The sequence below is a fragment of the Eretmochelys imbricata genome, chromosome 8 (genome assembly GCF_965152235.1).
Source record: "Eretmochelys imbricata isolate rEreImb1 chromosome 8, rEreImb1.hap1, whole genome shotgun sequence".
Taxonomy (NCBI): Eukaryota; Metazoa; Chordata; order Testudines; family Cheloniidae; genus Eretmochelys; species Eretmochelys imbricata.
The window spans coordinates 30,964,172-30,987,904 of NC_135579.1; the positions used below are offsets into that span (position 1 = coordinate 30,964,172).

At 39.5% G+C, this 23,733-nt stretch overlaps 1 protein-coding gene across 1 annotated transcript in view; it reads left to right on the forward strand.

The window, feature by feature from the left end:
• The window catches only part of DOCK2 (dedicator of cytokinesis 2), a 505,601-nt gene that overhangs the window by 333,490 nt on the left and 148,378 nt on the right, over positions 1–23,733 (forward strand). The window contains exons 28-29 of the mRNA XM_077824538.1: positions 16,959–17,057; positions 19,129–19,223. Of these exons, the coding sequence (XP_077680664.1) occupies positions 16,959–17,057; positions 19,129–19,223 (194 nt within the window). The remainder of the gene's footprint in view (positions 1–16,958; positions 17,058–19,128; positions 19,224–23,733) is intronic.

Consider the following 23,733-nt stretch of genomic DNA (forward strand, 5'->3'; position numbering starts at 1 on the left):
GGTTTCAGAGTAACAGCCGTGTTAGTCTGTATTCGCAAAAAGAAAAGGAGTACTTGTGGCACCTTAGAGTCTAACCAATTTATTTGAGCATAAGCTTTCGTGAGCTACAGCTCACTTACTCCTTTTCTTTTTGTGCATACACAGTTATTTAATACAATTTTTTAATTGTGCATACACAGTTATTTGCTGTTGAATAGCTTCTCATGAGTGCAACAATCTGGTATTGATATTTTAATTCTTGATTAAAACATTCTACAGGGTATACAAAACAGATTGGGAGGTCAAATTTTGGTCCTTTTATTGTATTAAAGCTAAATTAAATGCATATTTCACAGACACATATTACAGTTTGGGGTTGGTTTCTTGTGTAACTTTAAGCTGTAATGTGGCATCTGGCACCATTTGTAATGAAAGCACTGGGTACTTGCTTTGTACAGGTGTAAACTAGTATTCTAGTGGAAATTGCTACCTTAATTTTGCAAGTAGTGAACAGTATATATAATTCACCTTTTTGGTTTGGTTTTGCTTGTATGGTCAGCCAAACCGAAGATGTATTTCTAAAGGATATGCTCAGTCAACCAAAAACTGTTGCACCTGATGTAGGAGTTACTGGGTGAATTGCAATAGCTGCTTTATGCAGATCAGAATGATCACAGTAGTTCCTTCTTGCCTTAAAATCTATTAATTTTTTAAATTCCCCAGCAACCAAGTGATTCTTCTGTTTTTCATAGCTTAGATTAGTAGGAAGCCTGGGATGCAGACTGTTCAATACAGCAAATTAAATGTACCACACTCTATTGCTTAAACCAAAATCTGGCCTCTTCCATGCATGAGCAAACCCACTGCAGGCAATTTTCATACCTATTACACGTCACCAAAAAAGACAAATATTGTGACCTTATGTGGTTTTCCTACTGGGGGCTTTGTGAGATCATGAGTTCATATTTGCACATTTTCTTACTGCTTTTAAAGAGGGTGAGAGAATTTGTCTTTTCTACACACTAAATCCGTGGATTTCAATAGGAATAGATCTTCCACTTCAGAGCTCTGCACAGCTTTCTAAATTGTCCCCATATCTGAGAGGCAGCACAGCTTTCACAGGATGCTTGTTTTGTGTGACCCTACCAGTGACACCACCCCCCCCCCCCTCCCAGCACACACACAGATGCTTGGAGCGTGCAGACAGTCATGGGATTATTGAAGATTAAACATACAATAACTCTGGGGCAGGTTTTTGCTTGGGAATCTCCCCTCACCCTGATTTGACTGGAGCATAGAGTAGAGAACAGCTGCTCCTTGTCTCCTTGCTCGGGTTGCCAACTTCATAATTGCGCAAAACTTGAATACCCCTGTCCTGCCCCATCATGCCCCTTCCCAGAGTCCCTTCCCCTTCTTTGAGATCCCGCCCCCACTCGCCCCATGCCCCCTCCTTCCAATGCTTGCTCTCTCCCACCCTCACTCACTTTCAACGGGATGGGGCAGGGGGTTGGGGTGCAGGTTCTGGGTGGGGCCAAGGATGAGGGGTTTGGGGTGTGGAGAGGACTCCAGGCTGGGGAAAGGGGTTGGGGTGCAGGGGGAGGGTATGGGCTCTGGGCTGGGGATGCGGGCTCTGGGTGGGGCCAGAAATGCAGGGTTAAGGGTGCAGGAGAGAGCTCCGGGTTGGGGCAGGGGGTTGGGGTGCTAGAGAGGGTGTGGGCTCTGGCTGTGGAGTGTGGGGTCTGGGGTGGGGCTGGGGTTAAGGGGTTTGGGGTGTAGGAAGGGGCACCATGCTGGGGCAGGGGATTGGGGGTGAGGGCTTTGGCTGGGGGTGTGGGCTCTGGGGTGGGACCTGGGATGAGGGGTTTGGGGTACAGGAGAGGGCTCAGGGCTGGGGCAGTGTGTTGGGAGAGTGTGGGGTGCAGGCTCCGGGTGGGAGTTTGGGTGCAGGAGGGGACTCTGGGCTGGGGCAGGGGGTTGGGGTGTGAGAGGGGGTTTGGGGTGTGGGTTCACGACTGCTTTTTCTGCGATTCACAGGAAGCAACCGCCAGGTTCCTGCATCCCCTAGATGCATGGGCAGCCAGGGAGGCTCTGCGCACTGCCCTTGCACCTGCAGGTGTCAGCCCCGCAGCTCCCATTGGTCGCTGTTCCCAGCCAATGGGAGCTGCGAAGCAGGCCCATGGGGTTGGGGCGGCACGCACAGCCTCCCTGGCCTCCCGTGCATCTAGGGGCTGCAGGGACCTGGCGGCTGCTTCCTGGAGCCACGCGGAGCTGGGGCAGGCAGGGAGCCTGCCTTAGCCCTGAGCCCCTGCTGCACCGCGGACCTGACTTTTAATGGCCCAGGTGGCCCTTTTAATGGCCCGTAGCTGCCAGGGTCCTTTTTCGACCAGGTATTCTGGTCCAAAACCAGATGCCTGGCAACATACTTCTTGCTCACCTCCTCAGAACCTCCTGGTTTGGCGTGTTACTCTGACCTCACTAATCTCCTACAGCTTGCTCCCTTCTGCACTCTGAAATAGGAAGTTTCATGTTGCTTCGTTACTTCTCAAAGGGGTTTTCTTCTCAAAATTTTGCTGATGTTTGTTATTCATGTGTTCATTGGCGATAACTTAAGGGAGAACTTGTGTTCAGACATACCGGATCAGTAACAACTTAGGTAAGCGAAAACCTGAAATTTCTCTCTACACAATGACCATGCAAATAAAATACGTAATTATAGACTTTTGTCAGGATACTCCATAAAACTTCAGATCCTTAACCAGGCAATTACCTTTTCACCTATTCTGCTAATAAGGTACAAGCAAAAAAACATTCCCCTGTAAATTGTAGCAAAATTGGGAAAGACAAGCTTACCTTAGAACTTCTTAAGGTAAGTTTAGGACAGGGATTGGCAACCTTTGGACCACGGGCCCACCAGGGTAAGCCCCCTGGCAGGCTAGGCCGGTTTGTTTACCTGCCGTGTCCACAGGTTCAGCCGATCGCAGTTCCCACTGGCCATAGTTTGCCGCTCCAGGCCAATGGGTGCTGTGGGAAGCAATGGCCAGAACATCGCTCAGCCCGCACTGCTTCCCGCAGCCCTCATTGGCCTGGAGCGGCAAACCGTGGCCAGTGGGAGCCGCGATCGGCCGAACCTGCGGATGTGGCAGGTAAACAAACCGGCCCGGCCCACCAGAGGGCTTACCCTGGGGGGCCATGTGCCAAAGGTTGCCGATCCCTGGTTTAGGACATACTGTATTGTATCAGTCATGATTGATTGGGGGAGTTGTTCCCCATTTTGTTTGGTTTTATATAAACTATGAATATAATTTATGAAATTTAAGAAAAAATATCTTTTAAATGTGCTTATGGCCAAATTTGCAGAGTATTACAGATCATAACATTAAGCGTGTTATTGTTTTATTGTTCCTGTTGTCAATATAGACTATGTCAGACTACCTAGTTCATGTTAACATGGTCCTCTTTCAAACAGGACTATGTTGATGCAAACTTTTAGGAGCTTTTCGTTTGAGCCAGCAGTTAGAGCACATACTTTGGTGTGCTCTAAATCACACCCTTGTAGTCCATACTGTGGCACAGTATAGACAAGCCTAAAAAAAAAGCCAGCTTATGAGTAAAGATATAGGAAACTTGTACTGCAGTATAACATCCTTAATATCTACTCAGTGTTGACAGTACTTTGTTCTTCTGGGGCTGTATCCAAAAGATTCCAAATGATATAGGACTCAGTTTATCTACTCAGAACCAAATCTGGCTACCATTAAACCTATTGGCAAGATTGGCCACCCTTACAAAGGGTGAAAAGCTGAGGAAAGCCTTACTGGGATTCAAAGATCTAGTTCCAGGAAAACTACACTTTTCAAATCATGTGCATACACCAACATTGCACTCCCCACAGTGATCTCTATCCCTCTTTTTAAAGATCTTTTTGCAGTTTGTTTTTTCAACATATATTCTCACTTGTCAGCTCATCTCCGTTACAAGGTACTGTGCATCAGTCATTTCAGAGTCAAATTTATCTCTGATCATCACATTTGAGTAGGTCTTCCATTCAGTGTAAATTACTAACATCAGAAATTAGATGATCAAATGGCACAGACAGAAGAACCTGAATAAAACAGAATAGCAAAACTTGAAAAATAAAATGGCAGGAAGTTGCTTTTTCCACTGTGTTGTCTATCTGAGTCTTGGCCCATGGTGTAAACTTGCCCTACCAAGCTGACTGTGCCGTCAGGGGAAAATATGTACGAGATACATGTGGATGATACAAAGTGCTGGGGCAATCTCTGTTTTCATAATATGCCACTGTAAATCAGTCCTCCGCTCACTCACATTTTCGCTGTCCCATGTGCAGATGATGTGTTGGGCTTTCCTTGGAGTCAAGCATTCGAACATGTTGTAACAACTTTCCCTTACCGCATGCCCTTTCACAGAAAAGCCATCTTTTCATATGTACTGTGTGTGTCTGTGATACCCTTCTGGGACTGTACATTGTGATATTTCCCAATTGCTGGTAATGAGATCTGCTGTTGCCCTGCCTTGTTCACACTAGGAACAAATAATCTCATTCCTTTGAACAATCTCATCTAGTTTTCAAGGGACTGTCCATGTTTTTTTCATTACATCTCTCTTGACAGACAGGCTAGCAGGGTCTGTCATCAAATACTATCTATTGAAAAACTGATGGGCCGTACACTGCCTCGGGAGTGACAGTTAAAATAGCAGGGGATGCAGCAGCAGAGAAATCCACTTGAAAAAAGGCTCCTTGCCAGGGCCCTCACTTTATTTCCATTATAAACAAAAGAGGTCATAAAGTACATGTGGTTTGACATTTTTGCATTGCTTCTAGTCAAGGAGGTTTTGCTCTAAAACATGTAAAAAAAATACAGGCAGAAAACTTAGTTTTGTAGGCAGATGTACCTGGAGAGATTGCCTGCCAAAATTATTGTTCAGTAATAGAATAAAGGAACATGAAAATTGCCGTTCTAAATCAGACCCCTGGTCTAGCTCATCCACTATGACAGTGGCCAGTGCCAGATGTTAGAGTGAGTTGTAAGAAACTTTGAAATACGATAATGTGCTCTCCATTAATGTTTCATCCAAATCCATAACAGAGATTTGTTTAAAACTTGAAGCATAAGACTTTTATAACTCTTCCAAAACCCTTTTAAAAGCATTAGTTAATATCACTCTGGATATGCTTAGAAACAACGAGGAGTCCAGTAAACCTTAAAAACTAAGATTTATTTGGGCATAAGCTTTTGTGGGTAAAAAACCCACTTCTTCAGATGCATCACTTCTGGATATGCTTGTTATACATATAAATGCCTAATTCCTATTTGAATCTTGCTAAATTCTTGGGCCCAGCAACATCTATGGCAGTGAGCTCCACAGTCCAATTGCACATTGTGTGGGAGAAAAACATTCTCTTTTATCAGTCTGGAATTTGCCACTTTTCAATTTCATTGAAGGTGCTCGTGTTCTCTTGTTATGAAACAGAGAGAACAGGAGCTCACAATCTACCTCTAGACCATTCATTATTTTGTATAATTTTACCATATCCCCTCTTATTCATAAGATAAACAATACAAATCTTTCAATCTCTCTTCGTATGAATGTTTCCATGCCCTTGTCTATTCTCCTCCTCATTCACTGAACACACTCCATTTCTCCAGTGTCTTTTTATTGAGATGGGGTGACCAATACTGTATGTAATATTCCAGATAAGGGTGAACCATTGATTTATATAATGCCGTTATAGTATTTTCCATTTTATTTTCCATCCCATTCCTTGTGCATCTTAACTATGAACACACTGTTACTAAGGATATAATGCTCTGAAATTGATGTTATAATGGCTGAGTGTATCATCATTTATCCTCAAATTTTCATTTTAACTTGTATGCTCTCTACAAAGACATGATGTATACCATTTCTTCCAATGCACTCAAATAAAACATGCTTTGGTAAAACACAATTATTCTGGTTAATAAATGGGTAGCTGGGTGAGTTCTATGGCCGGTGTAAAACAGGAGGTCAGGCTAGATGATCGAATGGTCCCTCTGACTTTAAAATCTATCAGTCTCACATATGACTTGAGTTTGAGCTTACTTGCAACATGTAACCCCAACTCATGCCTGTCATTCCGGAGCACGGTGCCTAAGTTAAGTGCTCACAAAGTATATAATTGCCGTCTGAGACAAAATGTCCTAATTCTTGGCATAGTGAGTACAGAAATATCTAATATGAAGATGCAGTCGTTCACATAGCATATCTGGATGATATTGGTACAAACCTCCCTACTTGTTTGTTTGGGGCAGGTCAGAGGTTGTTTGGTTTTTTATGTGTTTGAATAGCAGAAGACGACACTGATTAATTAGATGACTAGAGCTAATTTGGTTTCAGTTTTTCTTTAGGTGTAACAAGCTGTGCAGTTGTAGTAAATAGTTGTGCTAGGGTAATAACGTCATTATACATTTGTACTGATATGTGCAATAGGATATTAAAGGCCTAATCTATCAAGTGCCCCAGAGCCTTAACTTCTACTCCTCTTCCCCACTGGATATGAGTAACTCCCATTGACTTGAGTGGAAGTTACTTGCATCTTGAGTGGGAGTCCAGTGGGTTCTTTGGCAATTCTTGGTGCATAGCATGTGCTGGAACCATGTGCCTACCGCTTAGCATCATAAATGAAGTCAAAAACCTTTTATTTGGTATTAAAATTGAATTCTGGCCCTTCCACAAAATTATTAATATGGTAAGAGCATTCTGCTACATCAGAGTAGTGCTGTAAAGCATCCCAGCTCATTGCTTTTAATTGAAACGCCTGCATAATGCTCTTGCAAAATCCAGACAGTTTTCAGAAGGATAAGAGCAAAGTGTGTCCTGCCAAATGTTGTGTTTAATACATATTGTTAAATAGAATCTAGTTCTTTATTTCAAACAATAATATTTATTTCTGTTAATTTTCTTGGATAAAATATTGATTTTCTGCAGTCAAATGCAGTTGTATTACTTAAAATCAATTTCCTTGCCCCAAAAAGATAGTGATAATTCGTTTATTCTCTCTGGAGGCTATCAAATTAGAGCTGGGAATCATCTGTAAAATACATTAGTAGCTAAGGAGAGCTGGTGGCATTGTAGGTTATAAATGTGATAGACCTAAGAAAAAGGTAAGTTGTTGCTCAGTGACATATACAAGACAAGAGGCAAGACTTGGTCTTAAAACCCATCAGTCAGCACTGAAAAGGAAGGACAGCACTGGCTTAGCAACTAATTAAAATAAAACAATTTTAATTTAATCAAGCCTGTATATTTGCTGTTACTGATATGTATAAGGAAAATTACCTTTCATGGTTAGAGACAAATGCAAGGATAATTCTTTTTAAGGGACATTGAGAGATTAAGGTTAAATATTATTCCATTGATACTTTAGTCCCTGGCACTGTTAAATCTTAATGTGAACACTAGTCCAATAGGGGTTATACTAGTTTAACTCAAAAGAGACTCAGAATGTGTCTGTAAAGCATATGATAAAAGTATGGTGATTTGTATGCATTGAAGTTAAGCTGGTTATAATTTTGTAATAAGAGGTTGCTAATTTTTCAGAATATGTGATGAAACCGCATCTATCCAATGTACATCTTAGTCTTCATAGTTCTATAGAGCAGATTGTATTGCATATGTTACTAAAATAAAATAACATAAAAATTACTTGACATAAATATTTCATGTTTCCTTCGAGGCTGAGTTAATAATTGTTTTGCAGAATAGAGTGAATCGTGTAGTTTTAAAAGTTTCTGCAATTAAAAATCTAATCACATTACTGCATAAATGAAATTAGTGGTTTTATCCTCTACAAAAAGTATATTTACTGTCTTAATCATAAACTAATGTCTCAGCTGAATGATGTGAAATAGAAATATATTGATATGCTCATATACAGTGCAGTATTACTTGGTATAATAAAGATAAATAAAAGAACCCTATAAAGCTGTATTAGCAGATACTTACACAAAATACCAGTGAAATAACATTTTTACTGTAGTTTTTTACCATGCCATCTCTGGCCATTCTAGCTCATTCCTCAATAGCTCCTATAAAATCGGAGAGCGACATCTTTGTTTCTTTCTTTCTTCTGGGAGTACAGTTTCCCCCAGTTCCATCAGCAAACATTATGCAAAAGGTATCTGTCCTCGCTCATTCGTTATTGGCCTGTTCCAGGAGAAGATTATAGTGACCAGTAGTGGAAAGTCACAACTACTGGCTTCTCAGCAAGGCAGTCTAGTCAGGCAAAATCCTAGCCCAGTGACAAGGACAAAAACAAACAACCCTGCATATTCTGACATTATGAAACACCACAGAAGGAGGACAGCTTTCTACTCTTATGCATGGATCTTTCCCTTCCTGGCAGGGTTTCCTACAGTCTGATGGCTTGAGCAACCCCACAGTTTTATGTAGCTCCAAGACCTCAAGAAGGATGAATGGCTGGTTTTACCCGTCCTATTAGAAACTAAAAATAAAATGTCATAGTGTGAGGTTTCTGGGGCATCCTTCACCTTTCATTTGGGTGCTAAGAAGATTTGAGGGACACCAGTCACAGTTGTGGGAGGTGTATGTTACCCTGTTTGAAGTGGTGTGTAATCACCATTTAGTGTTTGGGGGAATTGTGTGTAGATTTTTGGCCCCTGTGACATTTTTTTTTCTTGATAAGTCCCAGAATTGGAAGTTCTAAGGCATAACAGGCGCTCACTCTCAGAAGGAATTATTTCCAACACCGCAAAAGCATCTGCTTTGAGTGGACTGGTTAGCATTGTAAAAAGAGCATTTGTAAAGACAGCGTATATGACCGTGTTTAAATAGGCTATGTTTTTTCTGGGAGGAAATTAACACTGCTAATTAGTCCAACTGGAACAGGGAATGTGCTATAGGATTGGAGCTAGTGTGTGGCAGAGGTCACGGAGGCTCCCCTAATTCAGGCTAGTACAGAGGTAGAGCAAATGGCCAAAGCACATCATGATAAAGTTCCTAATATGGAAGGGGAATATAATGACTCTTGCACTAATAATTTTACATCCTTTGTCACATGGAAAGAGAAGAGAGGAACTCAGTATAGAGAACATTCAATACTCAGTTTGGGTTTATCAGATCATCCCAGACATTAAAGGAAATGGGAATTTTTCATGAAGTGCATTGCACGTTCAGCATTTTCCTGAATAACTTTAAATTTCTTATTGTTCAGGTTGGTTCAGTGAACTTAGATGAACTAAAATGAAAACTTTATAGTACCTTAAAAATATTGTATGGTCTGTGCCTTAATTGGATAGATTTGTGTCCCTTCCTCTTAGAAAACAACCCCCCACCTCCACACACACACACACCTGTCACAAAGAACCCAAATTAAACCAAGCAACCAAATCCCAATACAGGACCCAAAACAGGACCCAAACTGAAAAAGGCTTTGTAAATAATAATATTAAATAATAGCAAGTTCTTACCATAGTGCTTATCCATAGATCTCAAAGCACTTTACAAAGGAGTTCAATATCAATATTGTAAAGCATTGTCAGGTTTTTTCCCTGTGAAATAAATGCCCCACACTACCCCAGGGTGGCACATCAGTGTCTGAACATCTGTTCAGTTCTGAACTGTTACAATGCATCTGCACTGGGAAAATTGGTACACGTTCTTCAGCAACAATGCAGCTGTGCTAGTGCTCTCGTAAATGAGGCTTAGGCATTTTGTCAGGAAAACCTACAGGCTGAGTGAGTTACGCAGGTTTTCATGGCAGGTCGGTAAAAAAAAAAATTCTGGGCCCTTGGTATTATAAGTGCAGTTGAACCTTTGCTGCCAAATTTTGTCTATTGCTCTTAGTGTAGAGAAGGTCTTGGTGGAATTCTTTGAGGTCACCATAGAACTAATTCAAAAATTTTGCTAAATGTGGTTGAAGTTTTGTGCTATTGATTCCAGAATTTTCAGAAATATAATGTATATTGATTCACATTTTCTTTGCAAAAAAATTAAAGGTGGGGGAAAAATTTTCAGAGTTGTTCAATTTCCACTGAGTGTATTGGGAGATATTTTGATGAAGCCCTATGTACTGCTTTGAGAATTCAGGGGTAGATTTATATTAAGCCTATCTATGTGTGTGCACTTCAGTTTTTAATTTGATTTTTCCTGCTGTTGTGTGCAGTCAGTTTAGCTGAAAGAGAATAAAACTGATTAAAGGGTGATTGACTTCTTGGAATGCAGAAGTTAGTTTTGTTTTAAATAAATGAAGCTGCTGTTTAAGACATTCACAATATCTGGAAAGCTACTGTAGAGGACTACACAAAGATAAAAGATGCCACCTCAAGCTTGTTTATGTAATCACATCTTTGTTCCTGTGTATTTCAGAAGGAAAACAAAAACTAAATTGCTGCTCTATAGATGATTACACTTGGCTTTGCTGCAGACTTCTCTTATCTCTACTGGTGTTTCTTTCTGTAGCAAATTTTCAGTGTGCTGTTTCCTTTCAGCTCTTTTTACTGTTGTATATTACCCTTCATTCCAGATCACTCCCACTGCTACTTCCCTCCCTTTCTAATTCCCAGACCAGCTTCCAACCCCTTTTTCTGCAAAAAAGTGGCTGTACTTCACTACAGGAAAATGACTTAATTTGCACTAAAATAAACTCGAATTAGGAGCATTTAAAATAGTTTCTTTGTATAGTTGTATTTTGTGCTTTTATAGTTTCCGCAGAATATTAACCTGCTAGTTATCTTTAATTTGGAGGTGAGTGTAGTAGAATGGCAGCCCTGGATAAAAGAGTAAGGAACTTATAATGTGTTTATTATTAAGTTAGCCATGTCCCTGCTAGCCCACTGGTCCTTAACTGGTCAGGCCTGGCCCAAGGTGGAATGAGTACAAAGAATCACAGCTCCAAAGATGAAGCTAATGGACATAAGCTCCCTGCCTCCTCAGGTAAACTTGGAGATTTTGAAAGGATGGTTGCCTGTTGCACTAGATAGGAAGTTCATGTCAGATATCTAAAGCAGCCTGGAAGAAGGCATGAAAGCAGGTATGGGAGAAGAAGGTGATTGTAGTAGAGTGATTAGGGAGGTGTGGTAAGAAATGAGAGCAGCTATGTAAGGAAGAGTAGAATTGCACAGATACTTGAAGGTGAGGAGGAAAGCTTTAATTTGATATAGCAGATGAGAGGAAGCCAATGGAGGGTTTTGTGTACAAGGCAGATGTGGTGCAGGCAGTAGGTTACAGGTGATTTTAGCTGCTGTGCTTTGGACAGAATAAAGCGGAAACCATGCAGTGAATCTTCCGGTGCAATGACTGTTCATTGTAGATGATTGCTCTGCCATTAGAAAGTAGATAAAGAATATATACTATACTTTATGTGCATGCAGATGTATCACCTAAGGAGGTCACTATGTAAATCTGTTCTGTACAATGTAATGGGACAGATTCTATCCACTGGTTCTTCACTGTTTTGCACTAGTGTAAATGAGGACAAAATCTGGCCCAATAAATATACTTACGCGATAAATCATTTACAATGCAGTCATGCTCCTTGTTAGATTTTACCCTGGAAAATGCTGGGCAGGGAGAATGGAGGGTGATTCTAGTGCTGAACATGCGCACAAAAAATTAGACTGTAGAGAAAAAATACCACTTTTGTGGGATGGGAGGTGCTTGAAATGTTGTTTAGACCCCCCACAGATAATTGTAAGATCAAGGCTTGTAGCACTGCATAATACTTCTGTATTCTGGAGAAATACTATGCTATCATTATATCTGCATTAGCCTTAAAGGAACAATTTTGAGAGAGCCTTAATTGTATAACCTTTAATAGACTTTTAAATCTGAGAGGCTGCTTTTATTCCCATATAATTTCTGTTGTAAAATTACTCACATTTTTCCGTTAATTAATCCAGTATTTAGGTAATTGTCCTCTTATGTTCAACTAAACTCTAGGCTGTACTAAATTTTAGCTACTATGGAATGTAAACAGTGAAACAAGAATACAGCAGACTGGGATGTTTTTAATCAGAAACGAAAAGCTGTCAGTAAGATGTGCAAATAGAGTACCAAGGCTTTGGTTTAGTCATCTATAAAATACAAGAAGACAGGTCCAATGAACTATAAGACATCAAACATAAATGTAAAAATAGAACCTCAAACTTAGTACAGCAGAGGATGGATCTACTTTATTGTAAACAAAAAATAACTACCCCTTCACCCCCCAAATATTCAATGACAAGCTGTGAGAAATGTAAGTTTCCAAATTTCAGACACTGGGTACACATTTGATCAGCACAATAGGCTCAGCCTATTACAATTTTTATATTTTTGGTCTAGGCCTTTATACCTGGGCACATGGCTTGGAGGAGTACAGGAGAGCATGTGGCTTGGAGGTGAATTATATTCCTTTGAGAAGACACAAAACTACTACCTAAGGAATATCTGATTCACCACTTGAAATTCAGTTTATACCTTTTTGAGCACAAAATGCTGCTGTTCAAGGTTTTTCATAATATGATAAAGTGTTGTGTTACCATCTGTATCAATATAGACATGCACTAGAGGTCTGAGGGTACATTTTTTTCCTGAAGCACTGTAAGTGTTACTATGTGTGCAAAAAAGCTTTGAACTACTGTCACTCTAAAGGGCATCACAGTGCATTCCTTAGCTTTTATTTACAGTAATTGTCATGTTGTGCATATGCTCATGACCCTACGCAGGTGAGATTATTCACTCGTTTCATGAATGTCCAGAAGGTCTTTCTGTATTACATTTTTACAAAACAGGAATTGCTAATATGGTGGTGATTTTTAATATTGTGAGCCATATTCAGATTACAAGAAATGCTCTTATGTATATTAATGATCTGACTTATGTTTGTATAATACCTGTTACCCAGAAAGTTCCCAAAGCACTTTCCAGACTTCACAAACTATGGGTCATACTTATACCAGTTTTGCACTCCACTCCATTGATTTCAGCTGAGTTAATGTATGTCTGATTTGCACTGTGAAAATTAGCTCAGACTCAATATATGTAGTGTGAGCACATCACCCACTACTGAGAAGTAAATTGTTTATATATTATTTATATATATTATAAACACATAAATATTATTCCAATTATGCCTTTTGAGACATCAGGTAGACCCGTTGACTTACTGTTAACTGTTTGTACTCTTTTTAGATAAAAGTAATAGTTTAAAGCTTTAAATATTCTGCTCATGGTATGTCTTTAACTACTGCCTTTCAAAAGCGTTAGAGCATTAGTATTTAAATTTTATTTTCGTTGCTTTTTGTTGACATGTATGTGGGTTTCACACATTTAAACTATGGACATATATTGTGACACATGAGGATAACTGTTTAATTGGCCACATGAACCTTCCACCCTCACTCCATGTGCACACATCCCAGCATGTAAAAAATACCCACAAAATAATTAAGTAAATGTTTAACTTACACTAGATTAATATTGAAGGATAGTTTCATTCTACACTATTTGCTATTTTTTCTCTAGTGTTTTTGTTTTATTATTGCTTGGGGTTCTTGTACATTATTTGAAGTTACTACAGCAATCTGTCACCATTTGGTATGATAAAGTATGCTGGGATTAGGGTTGCTAGGGCTGAAGTTTGTCATCTTTCTCCTATGATCCTAACACTTAATGCTGCTTTTTCTATCAGTGCTACACATGCAGCCCATGGGCATTGACTTTAGTGGAAATGGGGCAAATAGACACCTCCCCTCTCCAAGGCTTACAAAGCCACATTTGATTTCTTGATTGAATATCTTATCATTGATGATGTGGTTTGTTTATACTAAATCTGTAAATAGGGTAGTTTCTTTTTAGCTTACACTTTGCAGTATTTGTACTAAGGCTGCAAGACACACTCTACAGTTCTTTAAAGTTTGATGGATCATGGTGTTTACTGTTCAGGAGTTTTGCGTGTTTACTGGAAGAGTGGGTTTCCTCATCTGTATCTCATTGCCCTTTGACAACCTAGTGATGCTTTTGTTCCTGCTAATGATATAATATTGTTAATTATTTGGTTAATGGACACTGCTTTGTTAAGAAGTTATATTGTCAGTCTGGTGTGAAGATGTTTCTGTGCATGAAGGTGGTAAATTAATATATGTGATTTATTGCATCTCTTCATAATAATGTATTCTAAGCAAAAAATCTTCCTGTTAACATCATTTTAAGTATTCCTTCATCAGTCAAGTGTTCACTGTGATTACACTTATTTTTACACATGTTTGACCTAGTTTCAATCATACATCTCTGCTGGGATTCATTAGATATATCTTAACAAGGCTAAGCACAGCTGAAATGGCTTGTCAACTTTATTTGAATAACTTCATCTTCTCTGAAACTTTTGTATTTGTATTTAAATATTCAGTTCCCTACATACAGTGCTGCTTTAAAAAAGAAACTTATCATCACAGTCAACTAGCATGTTTGCAGGAGGTTCCTGATTCCAAAGGTCTTATGCCCAAGTTATAAACATACTAAGTGAATTTAAAAACTGATTGGTTGACTTGTGGAGTTTACTTTATTATGAAGCAGTTAATGGCTCTTAAATATTATAAGATTCTTAGACAATGTAGGATAATTTAGATGAATACACATAGAGTTGTTGACAGAATTGTGAAGTATACTTAAGTTCTAACAGTGTGAGAATGGTGATGTTGAGAATGCCTGAGCACTTGTGAAATGAGAGGCTATACCTGTTTCCTGCTGGCTTTTGGAGCGGGGTGAGAGCAAGTTTTCAACATAAGAAATCAAGTGGTTAATTATAATACTCAAGGTTGCTACATGTAAATGATTAAAGGTCATACACAAAGTTAGTATCCAGTACCAATATACATTTAATATACCGTTCAGTCTTAACATGATATTGGGAAGTGAAGGGGGGGTCGGATTTTTGACAGCAAACCTGCTGTGCTGGCACCTTCCATTTTGTATATCAGTCAGTCACACTGCCATGAAAGTTGACAGGTTTGCTGCCAGAAACTGTCTAACAAAACTGTGATATTTATTGGTAGCAGAACTGCTTTCATTAACCAACATATGTCCTCTGTTAATTTCCACAATTCCCATTTACAAGTTACTAAGCTCATGCACTCATGCTAGACTGTAATACTAGATACTGCTAGACAGATTTTAAAAGTTGCCACAAATAAATTAACATTCTTAAAGTCATTTTGGCTGAACAGCAAGATAGTACATCGACTAGAGTCTAGTACAGAGAGTGCTTATCTCAGCAAATGGTTACTTCAAATTCGTGGGAGAAAACACATCCTGTAGCATCTCTTGAAGCTTCTTAAAGAGAAAAATACAACACATGCTTTTGTGTGTGTAATTATTCTGTAATTTGTGTTGGCAGTTATTTCTTTCAAAATTAAAATCAAGACAGTGGAAAAAATTAACAGTCTCACCACTGCACCCACTGCAGCTTGCTATTCCTGGCAGTTGTGGATTTTAGTTCACAAAAGAGTCTAATTTGAGCAATACCTGTAAAAGTAAACTACTGTAGGACATAAAATCAGCATTTTCTTTTTGAAGAGCATCAGTAACCAAAACCATACAAATCCTTACCTGAAAGCTTTGGGATTACCCGCAGAAAATGTATCTTCTTAGTCTTACATAGTAGGCAAGGTTCTGGCTAGCACTAACGTTACTCCAAAATAAGATATAATAACTCCTTTATATTGAAATTTTCACTGTTTATATGCAAGAACTGTACTGGATCTGCTCACGTAGGAATAAATAAAAAAGCAGTACAAACTGAGCAGCAGCTATCATATGAAAGTAAAAGACCTCTAGTGGCCATAACCTGAAGTTAAGAAAGGCTTCCTTTTTTTGCAATAAGTAGTAGCCAAAATGGTTGGGTGGGATAAACTGCAGCTGATACTTTACAGTAATGTGTGATCTTGTTGAATTTATGATGGTAACAAAATATAAAGTCAATCAGAATTAAGAGAGGAATCTGATTTCCCAAAATCAGTACAAATTAGAAATGAACTTCTGGTTGGAAACATCAGGGACTCACTTGTAAACTTATCAAATACAAAGTTTTGAGTAAATCTGTCAGAAAACAGTTATTTTCTAAGCTTGCCTCTGCTTCATATTGTTTTTCTTTTAGAGAAATCCAGAGATTATTTTGAGTTGGCTCATTATCAAAATAATTGTTGTAATTTTTTCAAGATAAAAAGCATCAATAGGAAGAGATACTTTGTTCCTCAAAGGGAAACTTTAGTCATTTAGCCTTACCCCTGTATCCTGAAGATTTGCCAAATAAGAAGCACTTCTGTAAACGGAAATGGAAACCTAAGATTATAAGTCACTTTCCATTTTATTTCAATTCTGTTTTAAAATTCAGAAGAATATAGTTTTACAGAATTTAATAGGGATGAAAACAGTTGGATCCTATATACATTTTACAGGGTTCAACAGAAGGTACTTGAAAAGTCTAAAAAATTTAAGCAAATATCCTCTCTTTTTTTAGATTTTCATATCCTTCCTGAAGAATTCTGTAGCAGGGATATAATTATTTTTTATGAATATTCAAAAGGATCTTATACAAAGTTTTCATTTTCTATTAATCTGTTATGCACAAGTCCTATGGAATATAACATTATTTTTAGGAATTTTAAACCACATACGAAGTCATGTCCTGTAGGAGTTCTCTTAAGAGTGATACCACTTTTTCAACGAAGAAAGTTGCTTAGAGTAGTATTCTCAGTATTGCCAGTTGTAAGTTATTGTTAAGCATATTTCACAATGTATACACAGTGAGAAGCACTTCTTACCTTTTGAAAATTCACATTTTGGCTGGCACAGGTTTTGTTCGTTTTTAGTGATCTAGTGATTTGGCATTGCAGGATATAATCCATTATTTTAATTTCCTTCTAAATCTACAGTTTAGAAGTGCAGTTCCTTACAGTTTTTTTCTTTTTCTATTTTAGAGTCATTTTGTGGCATGCATGACAGCAATCTTAAACCAAATGGACAACCAACATTACTCCTTTTACATTGAAACCTTTCAGACAAGTTCAGAGCTAGTGGTAAGTACAAAGTATCCACATTTAAAGCTGGCAAATAGACAAATGGCTCTCAAATACTTCATATTCTGCACTGAACTACTCATACACTTGATTCTAGTAGCCACAATTGTTTAAGAAGAACAGATGGTTTTACCAAATACTAGACATTATTTCTAAATATGGAGTATCATCAAAAGGCTGATACACATTTGTTGTATATATCTCTTGCCCCATAGTCCCTGCAAGTTTACTTCTGACCTGAAGAGTGCTTGAATGATACCAGGAGTTGGATACTACCTCAGTCAGAAGCGTGAAAGATATAGGTGTTGCTGGTGTAGGTAGATGATTGTTTTGCCTTTTTTGTCTTCCCTACGTGTTGGGGAGGTTTGTTAGATAGTTTGCTAAGAGATGACTCTGCTAAATGGTAAACAGCTCTTCAACAATTTTTCTCCAAAGTGTCTAAATTAATATGCTTTTGACTGTGACTTTTTTCTATCCGTTCATCTATGACTTATTTTTTGCTCAACAGCTCAGTGTAATGGGCCTTTAACTTTTATTTCCAGCTTACAACTGTTATTTTATAGGACTTTGGTCCCAATTCTCTCTCCTCTTTATCTCCATTAAAAACTCCATTGTTGATCCAGATTGTGTTTTTGTGCTGAGTAGCTACAATTGTCTGATTCTCATGGTGCACCTGGGTTTGCTCCAGTTTAGGTTAGAAGTGCCTAGGAGCTGCTCTAACATGCACCAGCTGATACCATTCCATAAATGATTACAGCAGTTCTGTGACCACACCCCTTTCCTTTTCCTCCCTGCTGTTGAAACACTCCTTGCACCCATGGACAGATGTAGGCAGTGGTGCAGGTGCTGGATAAGACCAGTTTTTTGCCAGCTGAAAACTCCTCTTGGAAAATTCTCAGATTGCCAGATCCAGCTGCTTTTCAGACCCATGTATTGTCAGAGAGTTCAAATGGTGCAGATCATGGCAGATCCAAGCCCAGCTAGTCTTACTTTTTGCAATGTTCCAAATGAGTCAGACTGCCTAGTAACATGGGGATATTTTGGTGTATTGTCATCTTCCAGGCACTTCGGGTGCTCAGAAGCAGCCTACATTTAGCAATTTTACCAAAGTCTATGTAGTGCGGTAATCCCTAATCTACTTGAGCAAGTCAACAGGAAAGAATTGTAAAAAATTATGTCATTATGCTTATTTTTTCTGCTTTTTAAATATATTGATTTGTTAACACTTCATTTTTCCTCAATAGCATAAAAGTAATGTCCTGACAATCATGGTGATAAAAAAATTGTTTCCGTATTATGCTGTTCAGAGACATTGTTCATTTGGTTACCCTTAACCAATTTGACTGTTAAGAAAGAGCCAAATCTTCTGCTGAGTGCCACTTATGTGGTACCAGTGGGAGTTGTTGGCACTTTGAGTGATCGGCCTCAGAATTCAGTAGCTGCCTCTTAAAGCTCATTACAGAAACCTTGGGGGTAAACCTCCATATATGCAAACACTTAATGATCGAATAATTGTGTTAATGATTATATTGCAATAACCTCTGTCTCTTTGGTAAGTGTTCTTTAGAAAAGAGAAGTGGTTTGGTTTTGTTGTTTTTTGTATGAATGGTTGTGTGTATTTATAAGTGTATATGAATAATTTCTGAATATAACTTGCACTCTATCTTTAGAAATGTGTATTTTGAAAAATTGCTAAATTAAAAAACAAGTTTTCTAAGCGATGACTCTTCTAAATGGTGAACAACTCTTCAACAATTCTACTCCCAAGTGCCTAAATTTAATGCTGTTTACTGTGAATTGTTTTTCTGTCCATTCATCTATGGCTTATCATTGCTCAAGAGCTCAGTGTAATATGCCTTTAACTTTTATTTCTAGCCCACAGCTGCTATTTTTACAGGATTTTGGTCCCAATTCCACTGCCATTGATGTCATTGATAGCTTTGCGATTGACTTCAGTGGGAACAGGATGGAGCCCTCTCCTTTGATGCTTTCCACAGAGCAGAGAGTCGGCTTTGGAATATGAAGTCTGCAGGATATAAAATCATAGTTGTATTGTGTTTTGTTGTTCTAGGACTTTTTGATGGAAACATTCATCATGTTTAAAGATCTCATAGGAAAGAATGTTTACCCTTCGGACTGGATGGCAATGAGCATGGTGCAGAACAGGTAAATAGAGCCCTCCGAACAATTTCAAGGTTTCAGCAGTCTGAAAGGGAGCCTGGTGCTAGTGAAGTGAACGTCTTATTCCATGTTTTAACACAAAAAATAGGCAGGGTTCCCTGTTCCAGATGCCTTTTCAGTTTTACTTCGTATCAAAAATGTTTACACTATCTGAGATAATCGACTTACATAATGCATGGAAAAAACTGCCTGTGCCTTTGGTCCACTTTTCAAAGACTGACAAGCAAGAGGAAATGGGTTTCTAATAGATTGGTGTCAACGTCACAAAGAAGAGTCAGAGTTGGTCTCCATGTCGACAAACTCAGTAAAGAGGCCAAGGAGTGAATAGAGACCGTCTAGGCCCCATCTATAGAGTGCCTTCCAAAACTGTGTCTGTCATGTGTGGTTTGTTCTCTCTCTCGTTATCTCTCTAGAGGGAGAATAGTGTGTACTTGCCCCCCAAGAAAGCTCTGTCTCCTATATAATTGAACTTTACCCTCATGGTGGAAAGTTCCTTTGTTCTAGAGGAGCAGAATTGTCAGCCATGGCCTCCATCCTAGACCTTTAGGCAATATTTTAGACATGTTGGACCCAGGCCATTGTGGGCCCTGAAGATAAGGACTCAGACTTTGAACTTGACTTCATGTTCTATGAGACGCCAGTGTAGAGAGAAGAGGACAGATCTGATGTGCTCACTGTAGCCCATGTCACTGAAGAGATGTGCTGCAGCTTTCTGTATGAGTTGGTGATTCTTAACGGTTGATGGCTTCATGCCCATATATATTACAGGTATAATCCAGGTGGGAGGTAATAAAGGCTCATATAACTAAGGCCTACTGCGGATCCATAAGACTGCTGGCTGACCGCTGGTAACCTTCTGTTTTTTATGTTTTCTCTGCAATGCTTGCACCTTAAGAGTAAATGTGCTTGCTCAGAGAGAGCTGTGTGGTAACTCTACTGATAATTATAGTTGTTCATAGCCTTTGAAGAGAGAGCAAAGAGCAGACATTGGCCTGTTGAGACATTCTGGCTTGCTTGCAGTATCACAGTATAGGCAGAGAACTGTGCAGCCTGGAAAAATCCCAGTCAGGAGGGAGGGAAATGTAGGTCTCTCCCTAGGTGAGGGGACAGCTGGGAGCAGAGGCCTAAAAGTGAGTGCCCTTGGTGAACCACAGAGGGGCAATGCAGGTGCAGTTGCCCTGAATTTTGACAAAAGGGAAGATTCCTTCTGTGAATGAGGCATTAGCTATTTTGGTTATAGGTGGGTATCGTGACACTTTTTATCAGGCAGGAAAGGACTGAGGCTCAGGAGACTTGGCGGGGGGGGTCCTATCCCCAGCTCTGTCACTGACTGACTTTGTGACCTTGGGTAAGTCACTTAACCCTTCTGTGCCTCTTTTTCCCTCTCAGCCTTTCTCTGTCTTGTCTATTTAGATTGTAAGCTCTGCAGGGCAAGCAGTTTTTCATACTACATGTATATACAGCACTTAACATGATAGGATCTAATTTGGGGTCTCCAGGAACTACTGTAGGACAAACAGCAATGGTAGTGAATAGGTGAGTAAACTGAAGTGCCTCCTCACAGTTATACTAAATCATGGTGCTCCAGGATTGAGTTACATTGGGAGGGCAATATGGGAAGACTCAAGGTAGGTGTATCATTGTTTCTAGACACTTTGGGATATTCAGACTGATGTGTGGAGGGAGGGAGAGGGGGGTTAGTATTTGTAGTCCATGACTGAGAGACTAGGGGAAGGGATGAGGTAAAGGGAAATACAGCACTGCTCTGAGCAGCTGTTAATTAATCCCTTTCACTTGTCCAGTTGTTTGATCCATATAGGAATTGGAAGATTCTTCTTTGTCTTATGTGGCAGACATTATCATTAATTTTTGGCATCATCACATTGAGGTCACCCCCTTATGGGACTATATCATTAATAATGTAAGATGTAAACTTTACAATGTGGGTTTTAAGTAGCTGTATGTTGTCGGAACCATATCTCTTGTTTATAAGTGTCTCTAAACTTAGCCAGCTGGGCACCCACTAACTGCCAAATCCTTACATCATCTGAATAGATTTGCCTCCGACAAAGTGTTTGGGGCAGATCCTTGAGTGCTGATGTGCTTAGTAGAATATTTACAGAATTCATACTCCAAAGCAGTGGTGCTCCAAGACATGACAAACCTAATTCCTATTTTAACTTCTAAAACCTTCTTTACTGAATTCAGTTGCAGGAAGGTACCCATTCCCTCATCAAAGATCAATAGTCACTAGGGAGATGGCTGGAAACCTGAATTTTAAAGATCTCACTGGTTATAGACAGGTTCCTTTCAAACTTCCTCATTCAAGAACATCAGGACATCTGTTCCTTAAGTGTAATATCAACATATTGGCATTTGGCACAGCTGTAATCCTGCTTATTTGTGCTTCATGTTATTTAAGGGATTGACACATTTTCTTGAGATGAGTACTCAGGATTTTACCTGATGTCTGTCATCATTCTTAGAATGTCTCCAGGTGCTTTTAGTGTGGTTTAAAAAAAGAAGGCAAGAAAATACAATATCTCCATTCTTTAGACATGTAATGTGGTGATCCTGATTCCACTTGCCATTCAAATCAATGGAAACAGGACTGAACATTCACAGTGACTGAAATTTCTGTAAATGACTACGCCAGTTGTGTTAGAACAGTACACTCTTAAATGTCAAATTAATCACATTGTTAATTTTTTTCAGACTTATGTCCAGTATAGAAATATTTTAGTTGTGGGGTCATTTTCATGAACAAATCAGAGTTTAATAAGCTACTTTTAAAACTTATTGTAGTTATCTGAAATATTTCATATTGCTGGAATGGAAATAGTATGTTTGTGTATCATACATCCAAAGATACACACATTGTATACTCATATCTTCACAATTGTTGTATTACAATTTGTGTGCACAATTGCCATTCATGCTCGACCATGACCAATACTGACTATTTTTTAATACAAATTGCTGTTAAGTGTGGGTGAGTCAGCACTGCAGAATTAGCCAGGGTGATCAGCACCCAAGGACGCCTAGTCCAGGTATAAGTATCCCGCCAGCAAACCTCTACCTGTGTCACTGTGTCCTCACTGTTTCTGCACTCACCTGTGTGTCTGAGGGCAAAGCCCATGGTTATTTGTGCTGGGACATACTGATTCTTTCCCAGTCAATTTTGGGACAATTTGTCTGTCTTTCAGGGGGCAATATGAAAAGGCACTGGATAACTATCAGTACTCCAATGATTTAGTCTGAATCACTCACTGCAACACGTGGATTACAGTCCAAGTTAAAGCAGAGACTGGGCTCTATATATCTTCCCCTTCTCCTTCCCACAACAACTGAATAAGGTAGCCCAGGCTTAAAGCACCTCCAAAACCGGGAAAATGTTTGTATGTAGATGGGGCGGGACAGGGGGTTGGGCTAAAACTTGGGTAAGAGTCTGGCATTACCTCTGCAGTGACAATGCACCCAAAAAAGTGTTTTGAGAAAGTCTAGAATGAACCAGGCAATACAAATTATTTATTATTTATTTTTTACCTGCTTCAGTTGTTTGTCACAAATTGGCAGTCTTGGCCTTTCCCAAGCCCACTCTGTTAACCTAGCTAATCACTTGAGTACTCCTCCTTGTCAGGCATGAGCTCCTTCAACTGAGCCTGAGGACCAGCTAGCTCAGCCTCCAGCCAGATTAAAGAAGTCAGCTGGGTTAGGGTATTATCACCTGATTGACCAGACTGCCTGACTGGTTGAAGGAAGCTCCTAGGCCTGCTTTTAAGGTCATTGAGCAACAGCAGGTCGTTGGCTGTTCAGTGTGTGTGCCTGCAGCAGCAATCACTCTTGTGCTTTCCTGGTTCCCAGCTAGGGTGACCAGACAGCAAGTATGAAAAATCAGAACAAGGGGTGGGGGGTAATAGGCACCTATATAAGACAAAGTCCTGAATATCAGGACTGTCCCTATAAAATGGGGACATCTGGTCACCCTATTCCCAGCCATGACACTGCCTTGTTCCTGTCCAACTCCAGTCTGCTCCAGTCTTGCTTTCCTGCTTGCTTCTGACTCTGGCTCCAACCCATCGCTCTGGTTCCTGACTCCCAACTCCTGCTCTAACCACTAAGCCTGATTCTTGCTCCAGCCATTAGGCCTGACCACCCACACCCCAGTCATGACACTACTGCACTCCTGCTATATGTAGACTTCTCAGAACTGCACAGATCCAGGAAATGAAAATGGAAATCACTTACTGTAATGTGTTTGAGAGGAGAGGCTTGTATAAACAATGTATCTGATATTTCAAAAGTATATCTTAAGGCAAGAAAAAATAATTGACAATGTACAAGATGACAATGGGTACCTTAGGAAAGCCTTGCTAGGTAGAAAACATGACTAGAAAGCATGCTAATTTTTTTCTTAGTTGTTCTAGATATCAGACACATTAATACTTCCAGGTCTGTCTACTCTACTGACCACACACACACACAACATTCAAAA